A 20,738-nucleotide genomic window follows, 5' to 3' on the forward strand; every position below is an offset into this window, starting at 1 on the left:
TCTTTATCCATTGAAATGATCTGAAATGCCTTTAATTCATTCCACCACTACCCACAAAAAATACATTTTTTAAAAGGTTTTAACAAAAAAATATCACATTAGAATATTGTAATTTATTTGAAAAAAGGACAGTTAAATGGAATGTAAAATAATGTAACTTTTTTTTAATAATTAATTCAAAGGATGTTGCGCTGTATTGTGCCTTGGCCACCTGGTGGCAGTATGTTCCAGAAGTGCTGCCGGAGGGAGACACTTTTGAGCTCTTCAGTAATACTGTATCAGGCATTTTCTCAAGAAGATTAATAGATGCCCGTGAGTATTGTTATATTATTTGTCTAAATGTTTTTTTTTTCCTCCGCTTGTGTTCAAATATCCGATGCGAAAACGGTTGTAACGCCATTTCTTATTTTGCGTTAGCCTTAAGCTAGCCGATTTCAAGCTAACATTGTGTGACTGTTTGGAATAAACGTGTACTTTGGTGAGTTTCGTCTTTAGTTTGATCGCCAGCGTGAAACGAGAGTGGCATTGAACAGCGCAAAGGTTCTTTGACAACAAATTGTTGACTAACCCTCCAAATTTCTGCTTCTTGAGTTGACTGCTGTGTGCTGACGCGCGGACGTGCTGGAGTCACTCAGCGGCTGTCAGCCGCCCTAAACTGACCTCGGACTCCCAACTCGCCGCCGGACCGTCACGTCAGCGCTGTGTTGCTTTTGTAACTCCAGCTGCTTCGTAAGACCTTTGACTTTAAAAATTCTGCTTCATGCATCCTGAACTCAACACGCAGACTGACACTTTTATGGACCAGAATCCGTTCTCAGTCAGCCATGGCAACCCAAACCCAAAACTTGTAAAACGAGTCACCCATATCTCAAGGCACCGCCGCGTGTAGAGCTCGTGCACCGAAGTCGCGTCACTGCCCATATTGACGGTCGAGCAAAGCATTCTTCAATGCTAAGTCGGTTGGAGACGACGCGAAAATACGTCTTTTATGCACGACGCCCAGAGTTTTGGCCGATACCGTTAAACGTTTAGAAGGTGATAATAAACGAAGGGACGTGGAAAAATGAGAGACATTTGGCATAGAGGACGTATTTAATGCCGAAGTCGATGTTTTCGCCGATAAGAAAGTAGACTGTTAACCCGCTTCCGCTTGTCTTGGACAACTGGATCTACACATGTAAGTCGTCGGGATTTACACGGAAGAGTTTGAAAGCGGAGAAAAGTCTGGACGCATACAAATACTTCTCAATCAATAATAAATCCCACATAGTGATGGAGCCACTCTGAATTTTTTTCAATACAAATACTAATATTTGAATAAACGACCCCTGGTTTTACACAAACTCGCATTCATTAACTATGATTGGAAAAAAAAAAAGGACAGCAAGTCGGCTCCTCCGTACACAAAGCGTGTTTCGGCCACATGTTAAACTTCGGTAAACCTCTCCGTGACAGACTTTTTTTTTTTTCAATGCATTGTTCTCAAATGAGTCCAATGCGTATTTTAAAAAAGAAAATAAACCGCTGGGATAGGCTTCAGCCGCCATACACGGAAGCGGGTTGCGGCCACACGTTAACCTACGTAAACCTCTGTGTGAACGATGATTTATTTTCTTTTTTTAAATACGCATTGGACTCATTTGAGAACAAAGCATATTAAAAAAAAAAAAAAAAAAAAGATCATCTGTCTGTTTGCCGAAGTTTAACGTGTGGCCACAACACAGCTCGTGTACGTTGGAGACGACTCCCTGTCATTTTTGTTTTTTTTGCAATGCATTGTTTTCAAATGAGCCAACTTGGCATTGTAAATACTTTTTGGTAATTTGAGATTGAGAAGAATAATTCCTTCCTGAAATGAAGCGATCACTACACAGGCGTGTGTGTATTTTAGTTGGGCACCATCCATCACGTTAAAATTGCCGAAATCCATCGATCTTTTCAGCTGGTATTCCATAAAATGATCCCTTTTGAATATCTGTCTCGTCTGTCATGACAACCAACAGCACAACAACTCTCAGGTATTGTAAATATTCTTCTCCGGTTCAATGTCCCCCACAACGTCGAGCAGCCCTTTTTGACCCGCAATATGGCGCCGTGAAAACGGTGACGTCCCCTGCACGAGCTCTAAACAGTAAATATACACACATATTTGGTATACAATCATACACGAAATTCACGGTTCTGTTCGTTTTGATACTTTACCGGCACAGTTCGATGCTTTTGTTTCTGATACAAAAAAAAGTTTTTCAGAACGTAAGATGCTAAACTACATCATGGAGTAAATTAGTAAGTTAGGAGGCATTCCCTGCTAAAAATGTTCTCTAGAAATTCTTTGGAAATCTATAGAATTCTTTAGAATTTGTACAGAACTTGTTCTATAGAACTTTGGCTGTGATTTTCTATAGAAATTCTACGCAACAATAGAATTTCTATAGAAATTCTATAGTACTTGGGTCCTAAAGTACTATAGTTCTTTAGAAATTCTTTTAAAATGTTCTATAGAAATTTTTTTTTAGCAAGGTTTGTTGCTCATAAAATGCGTGAAATGAGGCAAGGTAAATATTAGAAGAAGAAATGTTTGCATTACATTTGGGAGAAGCAGATAAGACGATAGATAGATAGATAGATAGATAGATAGATATAGATAGATAGATAGATAGATAGACATAGAAATAAGTAGAAAGGTACTCGCAACACTTTTCTTTCTTTTGTGGATGGCCTTTATACTCCTTAGTTATATTTGCAGTGATTTGTAAGGATTTTGAAGTATTGTTTTGCAAAAAGGAGAGGAAAAAGAAAGGAAGAAAGGAAAAACGATACGCCACCACGAGGATCAGGATAAACATTGATGGAAATATATTCAAAGCAATCTTGTCAGCGTCTCTCCAGATAACGCGGGATTCACCACACTTTTGGCCGAACACCCAATTGTTGAACGCAATTTCTTCCCATGCAGCGCCGTAGAAAATTTATTTAATACAGACGGATGAAAGTCACTGATGGTGTAGTGGTACACATTGCGGGCAGCGTGGGTTCGATTCCCACTCAGTGTCGATATCTGCCCTATGACTGAGTGGCGACCAGAAGGTACCTGGGATAGACTCCAGTTTTCCCGCGACCCCTTGTGAAGATTAGCGGTTTGGATAACGACTTGACCAAGTGCTGATGTTTTACCCCACCGAGCGTCCATCTTTTGTAGCATGCAGGCAGCGTTGTTTCTATTCCTAGTCAGTGACTGAATGAATCTTTCATTGTTGTCAAGGTTTTCCCTTCTCTCTGTGCCCGCCGTGATGGAATGCCTTTTTTGCCTTTCTCCCAAACGATACACTCCAGCTCACCTTGATTCAAATGTTCAAAACGGATGGATGGATCTTTAGCAATACCAGCTTTTGCGGCTGGTTCACTGCGGAGCAACACTCGAAGGCATCTCCCTTGGTGCCGGCTCCAGGTGAGGCCCTTCAGGCACAATCCTCATGCTCACGCTGCCGGCCTCCGCGCTGCTGGAGTTGACGTTGAACTTCCTGTCGGTCGGGCGCACGGCTCGGAGGAACTGCCTCTTGAAGGTCTCGCTGAGGACGATGTAGAGGAAGGGGTTGATGCAGCTGTTGGCGTAGCCCATGCTGATGGCGATGTTGTAGGCGTAGGAGAAAGCCACGCTGGGGTTCTGCACGCCCAAGTGGACCAGCTGCAGGATGTAGTAAGGGGCCCAGCAGATGAAAAAGGCCAAGCAGATGGCCACCGCCATGCGCGTAACGTTCCTGACGCGGACCCTCAGGCTCCTCTGGGGCAGCGGCGCCACGCTGCTGGACATGTGCTGCAGGATCTTGAAGAACACCCGACAGATGATGGCGAGAGGGATGGCGAAGGCCAGGAAGAACTGGTACAGCGTGAACCAGTAGGTGTTGGTGACGGGGTCGGGCAGGAGCAAGGCGCAGGCCACCAGTCCGCCGGGTAGGGGCATGAGGCCGGCGTACATCCACACGGGGATGATGGTGATCAGCGACAGAGCCCAGACGACGGCGATGACGAGGGAGGCCGCGCACGGCGTGCGGATGTAATTGAAGCGGATGGGGTGCACCGTGGCCACGTAGCGGTCCAGCGTCATGGCCGTCAGAATGTACGTGCTGACGATCTGACTGTTGGAGTCCAGCGCCGTGATGACCGTGCACATGGCGGCTCCGAAGCGCCACGTCCCGTTGCCCATCAACTGGTGGATAAGGAAGGGCATGCCGAGCAGGAAAAGCACATCCACGATAGATAAATTGAGGATGAAGACGTCCGGGACGGTTTGCTTGGCGCGGCACTTATTTTTCTTCATGATGGTGTAGATGACGATGCCGTTGCCCAGGATGCCGAACAGGAAGATGAGGCCGAAGATGACCGGCAGGACGGTGCTGCAGTGAGGAGGGCTGTCCACGGCTGGAGACACAAAAAAAGCGGTCATTGGAATGGAAATTTTACAGGAACGGGGTTCTTACTTGTGATCTCTACCAACGGGAATTGACGAGAATTTTGGGATTCTGATTTCATTTATCCCAAAAATGAGATGACGTCTTGGTTAACCTTGACCCAAGAATCGGCCCCAATATGAACATTTTCCCTCCCTAGAAATCAAAGTCAGCAAAGGACCGAGTATCAAACTAGCTAAGATTATCCTGTGGTGCGTTGAAAAGCCAAATCTTCCCAATCCTTTGAATGTTTCTACCGTCTCCTCAAAACCTACTTCGGTCCACCTCGCACAATTTGAAAGCAACGGCTGGGAAAGCGCAGCCACCTTGGGTGTTTAATCGACAGATTTGAGGCTATTGGACCTGAAGCCACGGGAAGGGGAGTAGAAAGAGAGTCGGCGGCTGGGTCTCGTCCGGAAAGCGGTGGAAATGGAAATTACATTTGCGGAAAATACTGCCGTGGAAAAGCAAGGGATGAAGGGCCCTTGTACAGACCCTTGGGGAACACTTACAATAAATGAGGAGGGTGTTTAGATTCAAACGATAAGACCAATGAAAGAGATCCTAGCGAAGAGTATCGGGTGCAAAGTGGTGTCAACCAATTGGCAAGTACTCAAGGGCAACGAGGCCTCCCCTGCTCTGACCTCATTTTGCGACAAAAATTCAATTCTGGTATTTGTTCCATTAAAAAAATGTATTTATCTATTTGCAACAGGCCGTTGTCTCTATTTCCTAGCGTTTTCCTGGCTGTGCAGCAGTTCATTTTTCCCCCCCAATCACATTTCAGGCGCTGCTACGTCGATCTCATCAGGATCTGCGGCGTTTTCCGATGTCATGTTTACTATATCAGCCGTTGCACAGTTTCTTTCCCCAATCAGATCCAAAATATGTCCTCAGGGGCTTGAACGAATATTGATTCTGAATTACTGCGGGTGGTGCACTTCGATAATCGTGTTGTGATGAGAGAGAGATGGAGCAAAAGTTACTGACATTACTGGAATCATATTTTATTTTCCTTCATAATGCACTGACAGGCCTGTAATTTGGAACAAAGCGTTTCAGTGGTAAAAGTCGGTTGAACGGTGACACTTATGAGCGGAAGCAACAAAAAAAAAAAAAAAGCAACGCCGGGACTGGAACGGCGTCGTCGGCAGCGACTGGAGCTGGCGCGCTCGGATTTTCCAACCGGTCCGGAAATTACAGGTGGAATCGGGCAGTTGAAAACAGATGAATGGCAGTTCTGCTATTTCCGACAATGCCGTGAAAAGAAGTGCACGAGGTGGACGGAAAAGTCGCACAAATGAAGAGAAATTTACCACATGAAACAAACAAAAAAAAAAGATGCAATGCGGATGGAGATGTTTCTCTTCTCTTTTGGGGATGTTGTGATGTCGGTGTAGGGAGCCAAAGCATGCTTGTTTGTTTTTTGATGGAAGAAAAAAATGACAAAACATACTTGAACAATACCCCCAAAAAAAAAAAAAAAAAAAAAAAGTTAAACTCACCTAATGTTACGTTGATGTATCCTAGAGAGAAATTGGAATTATTGAGGAAATCCATCGCTGATGTCTGGAGTATGAGCGCGTGAAGAAAAATGTCAAAGAAAAAAGCCGTTTAGACGCAGAAGTCCTTCCTCGTGGTTGATCCGAGAGCTGAGTTGGAGGTGCCGCGAGGACTCGGAGGAGGAAGGAGGATGCTCGGCGCTCACGCGTCGCCTCGCTCGCTCGCTCTTCCTCGCGCTCTCTCCTGCTCTCTCTCGGAACCACCCAGCGGCGCTGTTGTCGCAACCGCAAGAGCGTCGGGGGAGAATCAGATTCATGACTTTCTTTGTTTTGGATGAACAAATGATTGAAAACCAAGGTTCAAATCCCAGTCCTGCCTGTGTTCGCCTCGTGGGTTTTCTCTGGGCACTCCGGTTTCCTGCCATATCTCAAAAAGCTTCATTGAGGACTTTAAATTGCCCATAGGTGTGAATGTGAATGGCTGTACGTTTCTCTGTGTGCTGTGCGATCGTCTTGCAACCGGTTCAGGGTGTGCCCCTTCCTCCTGCAGATAGCTGAGCTAGGCTCCGGCACTCCCGCGACCCTTGTGAGCATCAGCGGCTCAGATAATGGTGAGACGGACGGATAGACGTAGTCCACTTGAGATGGAAGAGTTTCACACAAAGCCTTCCCCTCTGGATTTGTTCTTCAGCTGGTAGAAGGCAGTTTTTAAATGTGTCAGCACATCAAAGTTTCAGACTTGGTCAGTACATCATTTGAATGTTGCAAAACAAAACAGGCGCCGATTTTCTCTTGTCGGTCAATTTGTGAGGAAAGTGAAGCAATTTCCGTATTCATACTGTGTGACATTTTTCTTTGCGCCGTGTGATTTATTTTTTTTTACACTTGCCAAATACTGATTTAGATTTAGACACCAGCACTTTTCCTCATCTTCCGGCGAACAATATTTTGAATTTGACAAACAGGTGCGTGATTTGCCCTCCCTCCTTATCAGTGCAGCCGTTTTTCTTCTCCCTGTCGCCAAATGAAAGCCCATCCATCATGCTTTGTCACTCTCTATGTATATTCTGGAATGTTTAGCTCTTATCTAGAGACTGGTTACGTGTTGATTATCATGACTTTATCGCCAAGAACCACCTCCTTTCACTAATGTTTTGCAGTGCCTTCGCCCTATTTTCGAATCATTTGAAACTGAGTATCGGTGTCTCCAAATTGTGCCCATTGAAAGAGTTCCAAAACTGAATGAAATAAGGACTATGAAGGACAAATGTAGAGACAGTGAAAGAATCCAGGGAGACTGTATGGAACATAAATTGCACAAACGCACAATATTGTGACCAGAATCTACGTCAATTATTAAATATGCCATCTCCGCATTATGTGAGATCTCTTTTAATGCCACGTATATAATCCAGTGCGTTAAGGCTCCACATTTGAGGGCTGTTTTGGTAGATGCTCCTGTTGTCGTTGCACCTCAAAGTAATCCTCACGTCACAACAAGGAGCAGTTTGCCACGTTCTGACTTTCATCCATCCATTATCTACCGCTTTTCCGGGTCGGGTCACAGGGGAAGTAGCTTCAGCAGGGATACCCAGACTTCCCTTTCCCCATCCACTTCTTCCAGCTCTTCGGGAGGGATACCGAGGCGTAATCCAAGCCAGCCGAGAGACAGAGTCTCTCCGGCGTGTCCTGGGTCGTCCCCGGGGTCTCTTTCCGGTGTGACATGGCCGGAACACCGCACCAGGGAGGCGTCCGGGACGCATCCGGATCAGATGCCCCAGCCACCTCATCTGGCTCCGCTCAATGCGGAGGAGTAGCGGCTCGACACTGAGCCCCTCCCGGATGACCGAGCTTCTCACCCGTTCTCTAAGGGAGAGCCCGGACACCCTGCGGAGGAAACTCATTTCGGCCGCTTGTATCCGGGATCTTGTTCTTTCGGTCACGACCCGCAGCTCATCCCCATAGGTGAGGGGAGGAACGTAGATCGACTGGTAAATTGAGAGCTTCGCCATTCGACTTAGCTCCCTCTTTACCACAACGGACCGATACAAAGTCCGCATCGCTGCAGACGCTGCACCGATCCGTCTGTCGATCTCCCGCTCCATTCTTCCCTCATTCGTGAGCAGGACCCCAAGATACTTGAACTCCTCCACTTGGGGCAGGATCTCATCCCCGACCCGGAGAGGGCACGCCACCCTTTTCCAACTGGGGACCACGGTCTCTGCTTCGGAGGTGCTGATTCTCATCCCAGCCACTTCACACTCAGCTGCGAATCGCTCCAGTTGGAGCTGGAGATCACGGCTTGATGAAGCCAACAGAACCACATAATCTGCAAAGAGCAGGGATGCGATGTTGAGGCCACCAAACCGGCCACCCTCTACGCCTCGGCTGCACCTAGAAATTCTGTCCATAAAAGTTATGAGCAAAACCGGTGACAAAGGGCAGCCTTGGCGGAGTCCAACTCTCACCGGAAACGAGTCCGACGTTGTGACTTATTCTTCAAATAATGAGGCTTCAAACTTTTGATTGCTACTCCCGGTTGACGTTTACTGTCAAACGAAACATCAAATAAAGTGTGGCGGGAATTGATCAACATGATTAGGCCACACGGGGTTGATTGGGAAAGCATTTTGGGGCTCCAGATTACGTCTAAATTGTCACATTGCCACTGAAATGAGGACTGATTGGCCAGCCGGTTGGATAGCAACAACCTTGCCTCCATTGTCGTTTGATTTATAAGTCATCAAAAAAAAATATATATAAACAATTAATAATGGAATGCAGCATGACTGTCGAATCTGCTTCAGACAGGAGTCATGCGTTCAGCGGGCAGAGCTGCATTCAGTTCACGTTCCGCTGTCCGATCCGATGTCTGATATTTGCCCCTCTTCCCGAATTGAACCCGCGCACGCCGTGAATGCGGGAGTCGCCGTGCACCTTTTGCAGCGGCGTCACCGTGCTGAATATTTGAGGTTAGATAACGTCAGAGCCTTTGATGAAGTTGCAGCCTGGCTTAACCGCAAACGGGCTGAGATGAATTAACGCTCTCATGTGTAAGAGATGGGAGGTCAGCTTGAAGTCTGGTTTTGTTTTTTTTTTTTTTTTTTTTTGGGGGGGGGGGGGAATCAAAGCTGTCATCTTTTGTCCCCTGTAATTCCCCGCAGGTGGGGAGGATTGTTGCAGCATTGCAGAAATTTCCCCCAGACCACTAACTCCCCGGGAAGGTAAAATGAGCGTGGAGATTTGCCGATCTTGAGCAAGGATTACCGGCTCTTTCTTTCGCTCCTTCAGGCGTTGCCGCCTTGCTGCGCTTTCCTCCCACTCGCACTTTTTCAGCACCGAATCAAGTTTGTAAATGTCGCCGCTTCTCTTCCGTTCAGAGGTTCTGTTTTTCCTTGAAGTCATTTCTCGGCTGAACTTTTTCCAGTTGACAGGACTGAATAATTGAACTTTCAGCCGTGCCCATGTCTTCAACATACTTTGTTCGCACATCACTCAGTTTGTCATCTTCTTTTCCACTTTGCTCCTCTTTTAAATGATGTCAAGTCCTCTACTGGACACAAAAGCCCACGTTTGGTTTCTCTTCTGTCTCAACTTCAACATATTTCTTCCACGGAGAAACTCTGCGAGTCAGGTCTGGTGTGGGTTGACATTTTCCACCGAGAGAAATCGGTTCATCAGCTGCCCTTTTGCGGCCATTTTCTTTCATTCTCGAAAAGAAAGTCTGGGTCGTGAAGTCATGCGACACCTGTGACCGGCCCTGAATCTTTGGGTTTTATCTATGTCGTCATGCTGAATGTGCGTCATCTCGCCACCTGATCCGTCGTAGCTGGTACCTTTTGATGAACATGCTCATCCAAACGTTGCTTAAACTGACTGAACCAGAAATTTTGCAGCATCAACTTGGCCGGCTGACGTAAAAGATGCGAAGAACCAAATGGTGAGGCAGACTTAACTTAGAGAAGTACACGTTGTGTATTTAAAAACAAGCAAAAACTGCCTCAAGAATGCCCCCACGAGGTTGATGGTGTTCGATTTAGAATCATTCTCTTTGCGACCGGATGTGTGACCCAGCGACACCTTGATGAGTGCCAACTTCAAAGCAGATACTCTTCAATGCCATAAACATTATGTAAATCAGAGGCCTCGCTGACCTCTAGCAGATTTATTAGGACAACGCTGCAGCTTTGAAAAAAATGTTTACGTCTTTGTATTGCTATTGCCATCCGTTCCTCAATTCGAATTTGCAACCTTTTGACCTGAGAAACTAAAAAAAAAAAAAGAGGGACACCGGTAAGGCTGATTCAGAACGTGGTTTGGAGGTGCAGCTCGTCAGCCAAACCCGTTTTTCCTCGTGAGCCAAGTCGACGACCTCTTCTGTCCCTTCATTTGCATATCTAGTCCAGCAGTTGGGTTTAAACCTTTCCGGGCAGGGGTTGCAAATTTGCAACAGGTTTAATATAATCGAAAATTTTAAGTCCAGAGTATCATTTTCTGAAAGTATCAAATTTTGCAAAATTCCAACATTTTATTTGGTCCAGAGAGGCTTAAACCTGACACTAACACGCTAAGTTTGTTTCTTCCATCCCTCCATTTTCTTAGCCGCTTATAAAACTTGAAGGCTAACATTAAACTTTCAAAGTAAGGTAGAGGCCACAAAATATCACTGTTGGGGCCACAAATGGTCCGCGGACCACCAGCTTGATACCCCTGGTCTATATTAAAAGGTGCATTGTACATATTTTAGACAGAGCAGTTCATGTATCCATCCATGCATTTTCTTTGCCGCTTATCCTCACAAGGGAGTGCCGGAGCCCGTCCCAGCTGGCGGGGTACGCCCTGAACTGGTTGCCAGCCGTCCGCAGGGCACATCGAGACAAACAGCCTCACACTAAAATCGATGCGAATCAAAATTTTGACTTTAAATGCAAACCTACGTAACAAAGCTCGTCTTTTTGGTGTCTACGTATCTTAGCAACGCCACTTAACATGCCCGCGAAGTCTCACTCCTGTGTTGCAAGTGAGCAAATGCGTGTGTGCTTTTCCGACAAAGATGAATGAAACGTAAGTCCTGCAAGAGGCCGAAGTTCCCCTCCAGTAAACAAATGCTGCAGTAGTATTAAACCGAGTGTTGATATGAACATTTTATTCCAATTAAACGTTACGTCCGGCACGCGTGACCTGCGGTTTTATCAGCAACACGCACAAACGCACAAGGCTGTTGACATTTCCCAAGTGTAATCTTGAAAAATCCACTACCTTGTTTTGACTCAAAAGACATTTTGTAGGATTCTTGTTTGTCACTTTTGCTCAGCAGTTAATTTCATTTTTGCCTCCATTTTCAGCCGACGAACACGAATTAATTCCTCGTGCCGCTTGAACTCAACCCAGTCGTGCCCGTGTGCGTCTTTTGATAATTTACTGCCTTTATTTTCCTTCTTTTGAGCTCTCCACATGCAATAACCAATGTAAAAAAATAGATCATTTTAAAAAATATTTTTACCTGTGCTGATTTAATGAAAAAGGATGCCGTCCCCGCCTCCTCCCACCCCCCATTTTTTTTTTGATTTGGCAAACCCGCTCATCTGATGACTTCTGCTCGAAGGAATAAATGCCTCTTGGCATACAGATGATTTTCACTCCAATAGAAAGCTCGCGTGGAATAAACACCTGGCAGTTGAGCAAATAAACCCCCCCCCCACTCCCGTGCGTTTTTGACTCCAAATTTCAATTGGAATATTTCAGAATGAATTGATTGTCCCACCTCACCGCGCCACAACAGTAAGAAGATGTGAAAAATACATGAATGAAAAACATGCCTTTCGATTGGCACAGTCAGCGAGATCATCATCCATCGTCCCTTAGAACAATCGGATAAATAAACGATATAAAAAAACTTCACGCTTCACCTATCACCTGTGTTCTCTGACCTCTATGAGACAGAAGATGGTGTAATTGGAAACCTATCCATACTTCTTTTTGTATTAGTATCCTAAAACATAAAGCGATTCAGCATAGGATAGTTACATTGTATGTCATGAACCAGCAGCACGGGGGTGGACCCAAATGCAGGACTCCCAGGCAACGGCATAATGTTCAGAGGGGTTTTATTCACAATTAAGGTCATACACAGTTTAAACATTCCAAGATGGCATAGGCACAAAAATACAAGGCTGGGCAAGATCCAAAAACTTGAAATGAGGTCTGATGGCTATGAGGAAAACTAAGAAACAAGACGTGGTCAAACTAAAAGGGCACAGACTCGCTGTGACAAAGGATTGCTCATCACTAACTTACGCACAGTAGCGGAATATCCCAGAATGCATTGAAGCATGCGCAACGAACTGGCAAATGCCGGTGACACGTTGCCCATGACAATTGTAAGTTGTTTTGTATTTTTTTGCATTTGTTTTTTACGTTTTTTTTTTTTTTTTGGGAGGGGGGGGACTGCCTGTTCGAAACAAAACGTTCATTTAATCATTCCTTATCAGCACCGGATTAAAATGTCTGCCTCTGCAATGAAAACAATGCTAACTTCGGGATCATACAAGAGTTTTTTTTCTTTGGCCGGGAATAAGAAAAACTTGCTAAACCTCCCCACACATGTAATTAAGATTTGGAAATGTTGCCAGTCTGCAGGATTTAATTCTTTTTAGCGGGGTCTGTACCATCCAAACCGGCCAAATACCTGGAAGCATGCCAAATCTGCCCGCTTACGTGCCATAAAATAGAAAATGCAGCAGTCGTGAATAGAAACGCTCACGACGCGAGTCTGCAAGATCAGATTTCATTCCGTTTGATTTCATTTGATAGTTGTCAGGGGGGCCGTCGCTGGATCAGAGGTCCGAGGGTGCTCAGCTCCTGGCCAGGCAGAATTAATTTCACTTTTGTACACGTTCACCCAAATTCAGTTGCAGAGGGACGGGGGGCATCACACTTTTTGGGAAAGTCTGACTAGCGCTAGATTTGGAATTCTCTTTCATCTCGCTTGTTGTTCTTTGGGGAAAGGCTGGAACTGACCTGCTGAGGCAGTTCTACACAGCGGTTATCCAATCAGTCCTGGATATAAATATGTTATTAATACTGATTGGAGCAGCTGGATGTGAGTGAGTGTCGTAACACGGCACAAGGCCTAAAAATAGTAGATTCGCTGATCAAGAATGTAATTGCCAGAGGGGAAAAACTGAATGCCTGCAACTTTTGGCTTTCATCGATCTGTAGGGCTTCCCTGACGGAAGGAGCTGGAAGACCTGGTGGCCAGGATGCGGAGGGTCCCAAAGGATCCTGCTTGCTCTGGACCTAGTTGCGTGCAAGTCCTCGATAGTGGGTAGCGTGGCGCCGACAATGCGTTCAGCGGTTTTGATTGTCCGCAGCGGTCCGAGTGTTTCCTTTTTTTGGCGGCCCCAAACCAGACCGTAATGGAGGCACACAGTACTGATTGGATAACCGCTGTGTAGAACGGTCTCAAACAGAAATGTCTCTTGTTCTTTTTCTTCCTGCGATTTCATTCCTTGTTCTTTGTTCTGAAGGTCGTACCTTGGCAACACCGACTGCCAGAGAAAAATTCCTTGGCCATTAAAGCTGATTCTGTTTCTGATGAGAGACATTTCCATTTATTTAAAGAGGAAAAGACGAATGTGGAATTTATGTTGTACCTCAAGTCAGCATTGATAGGCAAATCACAGCATGGTGGAGATCCAAAGCCCAAATCCTCAAAAGTGATTCTTGTCTCAATCAGCGGCTGACGTGTGCCTCGTTACGGATTCAAATGTCGCGTTTGTTCGGGTCGCACTCTCGTCGCCTTTGGCCAATATTAATATCAGATAGCCGCATTTTCTTAACCCCCGGCTTGACACGCCCCTGCCGCCATGTTGTCACACAAGCAATGCCGTTTGTCAGTAGCGTGCGCTTAGAAAAGTTAATGTTACGAAGAAAATGGTCCTCAGATGCGCTTGGGAAATGTGCATTTCTGATGAAAGATATCCTGCTAGGTTGATTCATTTTCCAAAGCCTAAAACACAGTTGACAAAGTATCTACGATGGATTAAGCCTTGCGGAAGAGTGCATGTACAACTAAATGTGAACAATATTAACAAACATAAGGCTGTATGTTCGAAGGTAAGTGAGGGAGAGGTATCTTATCTGAGTTTGATTGTCATGTTTTTATGCCAAAGAGTCGGGTTAGCGACGTCATGCAAGAGAAATGTCTATTTGCCTATTTGTATCACATTGGACTTTTAAGACAGAGCATTGGGTTCCATTACGAACCAAGTCAAATCAATACAACCATTTACTTAAAAGGACTACAATGATATTACTCGTGATCTTTCCAAGTAAAAAGTATTCATCCTGCTTTACATGCGCAGTACGATTCCACTATTTTATCCTGTTGGATTTCAATATGAAGTTTGTGAGGCGTCAAACTTTTTTGCATCGATCGCCAACATTTCGCTGTAGCTCTGACATTGCGTCCTGCTCTGTCCAAAAATCTTAATTCTGTGTACAAATCCTTGCGTGAAATAGTTGAGACCTCTCTGTACAACTCTCTTGGACAAGTCCAGCGCATTTGGCAAAAAATGTACCCCAATATTATCTGTAATACGCGATAGAGAATCGACTTCAAACATGTTCTGTTCATTCGCCATTTTGGAAGCTTGTGGGACATGGATAAGGGGGCGGAGCTTAAGATCGCGATCGGAAAGGTCCACGGAAATGTGGCCTTCACAGTTCGGTTTGGACTAGGATGGACTCATACTTGCCCAGAAATGAAGACGTCTTCCAACTCTTTTTTTTTGAGAGAGTTGTAGAAGTAGCACTCAAGATGGAGAACAAGGCAAATGTCAAAGCAAAACTGTTGAAGGCTTTTATTTGTGTGGGTGCGATGAGGAAATAATGTGATGTACTTATTTCTTATCTAAGTACGCCGGAAAAATCACATCACAAAACAAGGCTGCTCCGTCATCAAGATACTAAGAAGAGCAAAAGATAATTTGCGTATTCTCATAAACGACGGTAAGACCACCCACTTGAGCATGTTTGTTTATATTAATTTGTTTTTTAGTAAACGTGTTTAGCTGCACGCTGGAGCGTCCGTATCTTTTTTTTTTTTCTGCCAGAACAGTTTCAGTGTTTTGGGGTTTTTTTTTTTTAAACTGTCACAGCACTTCTTTGTCTTATGATGGATATTCATTGAAAAATTCAGTCTGACAGAAGAAGCTTTTAAAGGGAAGTGGCAGGAAGAAAAAGGGAGACAGCTGAGAGGCAGAAAAGAAAAAAGGAAGCACTTTTCTATTTCATCACAAGGTCATGTTTTGCACAGCTGCCACTTGAAAAGATCACAAACAGCGTGCGCGCATTAGAATATGTCGTCATTCAGCGCAAGAAAGGACACTGAGTGACTCCCCACGACCAATTCGGGATGCAATTCTTTGGATGAACGCTCATATTTGTTTGGCTCTTCCCGATGTAGCCGATTGGGACCGGCCCACTGTTGGCGCCGGCTTGCGCTCACCGTCGGGCCGCGTTGTTATTTTGCGGTCCTCTTTCGTGAATATTTTTTTTTTTGGGGGTCGGGGAGAACAACTGCTGCTTGATAATCACAGTCTGGCACGATAAGGACAAACCATTTCTGGCAGTGATGTTTCATCTTTTTATAATCCTCCTTTCGTCTCCTTTTCCATAAACTGAAGCACATTTATTGTACTATAAATGTCACTACTATAGTGCCAGACCCTTAACACTACACACACACAAAATTAGAACATAACCCAACTTGTCCTTCAGCAAAATAGGAGGGGATGGAGAAAAGTGACGATTTCATGTACTTGCATCAGTCTCGCGCGTTTAAAGTGAAAATTCAGAGCGGCTCGTTCCTTCGTCCATTTGCATCCGCTCCAGGGGATCCTCGGTTTCCAATGACCTTGACGTACAAGGTTACTGACATGAACTGGGCCACTCGAATAAGTTGACAAATGAACGCAAAAGTACGGACACAAACATGTTTTGCCAATGCTTTGGGGCCTTTTCTGCAGTTCTGGTCTGCATATGTTGATCCCACCAAAATTCCGCTTTTGGTTAAACACCTTCACTGCCATTGACGACTTTAGACTTTACTCACACCCACGAAACTCTGTCGCTGCACTGGTCGGGATGGTTGTTTTGGGAGTATCAAGATGGCGGATGGCGACATCAGTTTTGGTGGCCTTTTTTTTTTTTTTTTTTTAGATCAGTGGGCGTAACAGTGGGCCGGATGCAGCCCGGGGCTTCCGATTGAACACCCATGGTAGCCATACTTTTTATACTTTAGACTAGTGTATACTGCTGTATATACTTTGAAGAGAAACGTTTCCGTGTGAAGCTCTGGTGGGCCATTGGCCAAATAAAATGATATGCCTACGTGGCGGCCATGTTGGGGAGGTGCACGTCCCCTTTTAAGGCAATGAACGCTCGTTGAAATTAAGTTATAACTTGCTCATTTCTCCACCGATTTTTACGAGGTGTGCTGTTTTTGTTCACTTATCAACGTGTGTGCTATAGGTATCGAACATTTGCCGGGGGAATCTTTTGACATGTCAAAAGTCAATGTAGTACACGTTTCATTACATTTGCCAATGAAGGAAAGACACCACAAATATTTAAGGCACAAAAAACATCAATATTTAATCAACACTCGTTATGCCAGCTCGATATGTACGATTGATTTGTAACATTCTTAAATTATTATTTTGATTGTTTCCCAATGGGGCCATACCGGAACTTGAAAAAAGTGACGTTCGCGTACCCCTGTCGGTGTCGTATGTCAAGCTTTTATCGTATAACCTTGCTATTTAAATCCTTACATTGTCTACTATATTACGAGTAACATTCAAAATTAGTTACGTGTTTAGAAAATCTGAGTAATTTAAAGTGGAAAAACATATTTAGAAAACATACCGAAGCTATTACTTTTCAGTCAACCGTTTTCCCTACAGTCTTTGAACGCATTGACAATAAGGCGTTATTGTACTTGAATCGGAGCGCCAAAATGGCGGCGGGTGGCGAGTCGCTGGAGTCTTGGCTCAGTAAGTAGACATTAAAAGTCTATTTTAACCAAACAAAGTTACGAATATACAGATAGAGCACATGGATACATGCATGTCAAAGCTACATCGGTGCTTTGACGTAAATGTAAATTAAACTTATGTTTGAATAGTTTGGGCTGTCTTGTTGACAGAAAAGGAGTTGTGACACACAGCTGTTGACTTGTTGCTCGTGTTTACCATCAGTAGAAGCTTCGTGTTGTGCTTTTTGCATCTCCGGAGCTTCAAAAGTACTTTACAAGACATTCTTTCTGCCGCTGTCAACACACACTAATTTGTTTAAATCTCCGGTTTGCTGTCTGCTTTTTAAATTTTTATCGCTAAGGTGCAAAGCTACGAGGGAAAATGTGATCAGCTTTGCTACACTGAAGCTAAAACTAATGAACATTATGTGCATTTAAAGTATTTGGATAATCGTGCTTATTACTACGACTGACATCACTGTTTATGGATAATGCAGTTACAGCTATGTTGTTATTAACGTAATTACGTAATAATCGAATTGTAGTTGCAAATGTGACTCTTGCTCTGTTAAGCAAACAAATGATAAATAGACCAAAACAGTGTGATATTGTTGACGAAAATAACCTGCCCACGTATTATTTCGGAGGAACGTAACCCAAAGTTGTACTTTCTTCTTAGTCCGTCTTTTCATTTTTTTCTACCGCTTTATTTTAGTTTGAAACATGTTAGCTGCGCAGCTCGTTGGATCAGCTGGTAAAGCGTTGGCCTCACAGTTCTGAGGACCCGGGTTGGATCCCGGGCCCGCCTGTGTGGAGTTTGCATGTGGGTTTCCTCTGGGCAGTCCAGTTTCTTCCCCCATCCCCAAAACATGCAACATTAATTGGACACTCTAAATTGCCCCTAGGTGTGATTGTGAGTACGGCTGTGGCCTGCGATTGGCTGGCGACCAGTTCAGGGTGTACCCCGCCTCCTGCCCGTTGACAGCAGGCATAGGCTCCAGCACTCCCCGTGACCCTTGTAAGGGTAAGCGGCTAAGAAAATAGATAGATGGATGGATAAACCTCAACTGGGAGTGGGAATAAACGATTTACATACAGCAAGCGATTTTCCTCATTTTTAAAGCGTTCTCCACTATATGTCAAACAGCTGCTTGTTTGTAATGTTTATTAGATTATGTAATGTACCCCCGTATACAACCTCATACTTTCTCCCCGCCGCCAGACAAAGCCACCGATCCTTCCAACAGAAAAGAAGACTGGGAGTATATTATGGGATTCTGTGACCAAATCAATAAGGAGCTCGAGGGGTAAGATCACATTGCTACAATTAGCGCAAATGTTTCCCACAATGCACCCGTGTACAACGCGCCTACTCAGTGTGCGAGTTGTGCTCGACACTGCAAATTGTCCGCCGTGTATTATGTGATTATTATGCTAAATGTTTGCATTGTCTCGTTGTATTTTCCCAGACCGCAAATAGCGACTCGATTGTTGGTACACAAGATCCATTCACCACAGGAACGGGAGGCGCAACAAGCCTTGATGGTATTTCATCATTTTATAACTTTATTTGCAGTGGAACTTTTTAATTAGAAATGCATTCAAAGGTTGTTTGGATTTAGAGTCAATTCATCTCAGTGATTGGTCGTGTACGTGGTCCCTGGGCCTTTAGAGAGGCTTTAACCGACTTAATATACCTCTTAATGCCTGTGAGGTTTTGTTTTTTGGAATGTGTACTAAATTAAAAATTGTCATGATCCAACAGCGCGGGGGCGGACCTAAATGCAGGACTTTGAGGGAGAGGCATAATGTTCAATGTGGTTTATTCCGAAAAAACTGGGTCATACACGGTGCAGCAGTCCGACAAGGCAGAGGCACAGAAAACGCTCGGCTAGGCGGTATCCAAAAGACATACAGCAAGGTCTGATGACTCTGGGGCAAACTAACAAACTCAAAAAGTCCAATACTCTCTTTTTTTTAACGTTTGTCGCACATTGGAGGTGTCATAGTTTCAGCAAAGGTCCTGAAACCCAAGGAAACAAGTCAGTGCAATGCTAACCCGAACTGACGGTTTTAACAGATATGACAAAAAGTGATTGTTTTGCATACTTGTTTTTTTTCCAGAGTTTAACATCCTAAATTTTTTTTTGTTTCACCCCCCCATTGCAGGTTCTGGAGGCTTGCATGAAGAACTGCGGCCAGAGGTTTCAGAATGAAGTGGGGAAATTTCGTTTTTTAAACGAGCTCATTAAAGTGATCTCACCCAAGGTGAGTGACCCTGAAATATGTCGATTACTTTCAAATAATATTGTGTATCATCCCGAGCTGTTTCCCCTTCAGTATCTCGGGGACAAAGTGTCGGACAAAGTGAAGTCAAAAGTGATTGAGATGATTTACGGCTGGACCATTTATCTACCTGAGGAAACCAAAATCTGTGAGGCGTACCAGATGTTGAAGAGCCAAGGTGAGTGTAATAACACGATTATTACATTCTAGATACAGTACACGCTTGAAATGGATGCACACTTTACCAGGTGGTTTGGAGTTATCAGATATCATGTCGGCATTCATATTTCCAGGGATTGTGTTGGCTGACCCGGAGATCTCTCTGGATGCCACACTGGCAACGACACTCTCGTCCGAGCGGCCCAAGAATCCCGTCTTTGACGACGAGCACAAAGGCAGAGTAATGGCGGCCATTTTAATCATTTCACACCCACCTTGCCTGAGTACTGATTCCTCTCAGACCTGTGGCGCTACAATAGACTAAACGGTTAAAAATAAATGAATAAAATATAAAAGAACTGGGCGGCACGGTGGATCAGCTGGTAAAGCATTGGCCTCACAGTTTTGAGGATCTGTGTTCGATCCCGGCCCCACCTGTGTGGAGTTTGCATGTCCTCCCCGCGCCTGCGAGGGTTTCCTCCGGGCACTCCGGTTTCCTCCAACATCCCAAAAACATGCAACATTCATTGGACACTCTAAATTGCCCATAGGTGTGATTGCGAGTGCGACTGTTGGTCTCGATGTGCGCTGCGATTGGCTGGCGACCAGTTCAGGGTGTGCCCTGTCCCCTGCCCGTTGACAGCTGGCATCGGCTTCAGCACTCCGCGTGACCCTCGTGAGGATAAGCGGCAGAGAAAATGCATGGATGGATAAATGAACTACTCTGTCCAAAATATGTGCAATGTGCCTTTTAATGTAGACCAGGGGTCTCGAACTGGTGGCCCGCGGACCATTTGTGGCCCCCTTGGTGATATTTTGTGGCCCCTACCTTGCGATGAAAGTTTAACGTTAGTGCGGCCCTCAAGTTTTACACGAATGGCACTTTTACGGTGTTGTGTGCAGAACTGACGAACCTACCAATCACGGTGCGGTATATGGGTCTTGGGGGCGTGGCATCGACCAGGCTTGATGCAAGCAGAGAAACATTTTTCACTGAGTGAAGGTTACAGTAGTGTCGCCACGGAGAGTTTTATTATAAGTTTTGCGCAGAACTTGTTTACACCGGCTTCCTTGCTTATCACATTTTGTGTTGATAAATAAACAGAAGACGTTTGAGAATATTTGTATTTATTTTTTTCCTCATTTAATTTGCACGCACAGGCCCCAATGTAAATTGAATTTGAGACCCCTGATATAGGCGATATAACCAATATGAAAGAGTGTGGAATAAAATATAAATTAACTAGTCTTTCTAAAATATGTACAATGTGCCCAATACTTTTGACAATACCGTCTAACCGA

General features: G+C 44.7%; 2 protein-coding genes across 9 annotated transcripts in view; one reads left to right on the forward strand and one right to left on the reverse strand.

Moving 5' to 3' along the window:
- Window positions 1-591: 591 nt before the first annotated feature.
- gga3a (golgi associated, gamma adaptin ear containing, ARF binding protein 3a) overlaps window positions 592-20,738 on the forward strand; it is a 34,472-nt gene continuing 14,325 nt past the window's right edge. For 4 of the 7 annotated variants that reach the window (XR_009796345.1, XR_009796346.1, XM_061829275.1 and 1 more), the window contains exons 1-6: window positions 16,927-17,010; window positions 18,214-18,298; window positions 18,461-18,536; window positions 19,161-19,259; window positions 19,332-19,455; window positions 19,571-19,677. Coding sequence is in view for 5 of the 7 variants with exons in the window: in XM_061829275.1 (XP_061685259.1) it covers window positions 16,974-17,010; window positions 18,214-18,298; window positions 18,461-18,536; window positions 19,161-19,259; window positions 19,332-19,455; window positions 19,571-19,677 (528 nt within the window). In the remaining 2 variants the exon portion in view is untranslated. Of the gene's footprint in view, window positions 730-14,914; window positions 14,963-16,428; window positions 16,447-16,926; window positions 17,011-18,213; window positions 18,299-18,460; window positions 18,537-19,160; window positions 19,260-19,331; window positions 19,456-19,570; window positions 19,678-20,738 lie in introns of those variants that run through there. The other 3 variants (XM_061829277.1, XM_061829278.1, XM_061829279.1) reach the window with 3 other exon arrangements.
- mchr1a (melanin-concentrating hormone receptor 1a) lies at window positions 3,401-6,008 on the reverse strand. 2 transcript variants are annotated; one of them, XM_061830726.1, is made up of 2 exons: window positions 5,959-6,008; window positions 3,401-4,427 (listed from the first exon to the last, which is right to left on the reverse strand). In XM_061830726.1, exons 1-2 carry the CDS (start codon window positions 6,006-6,008, stop codon window positions 3,401-3,403), a joined length of 1,077 nt encoding a protein of 358 aa, XP_061686710.1. The 2 variants fall into 2 exon arrangements, with proteins under 2 accessions (XP_061686710.1, XP_061686711.1); XM_061830727.1 differs by having other exon boundaries at window positions 3,401-4,419; window positions 5,954-6,008.

This window comes from Syngnathoides biaculeatus, chromosome 9 (assembly GCF_019802595.1).
Source record: "Syngnathoides biaculeatus isolate LvHL_M chromosome 9, ASM1980259v1, whole genome shotgun sequence".
In the NCBI taxonomy this organism is placed as follows: domain Eukaryota; kingdom Metazoa; phylum Chordata; class Actinopteri; order Syngnathiformes; family Syngnathidae; genus Syngnathoides; species Syngnathoides biaculeatus.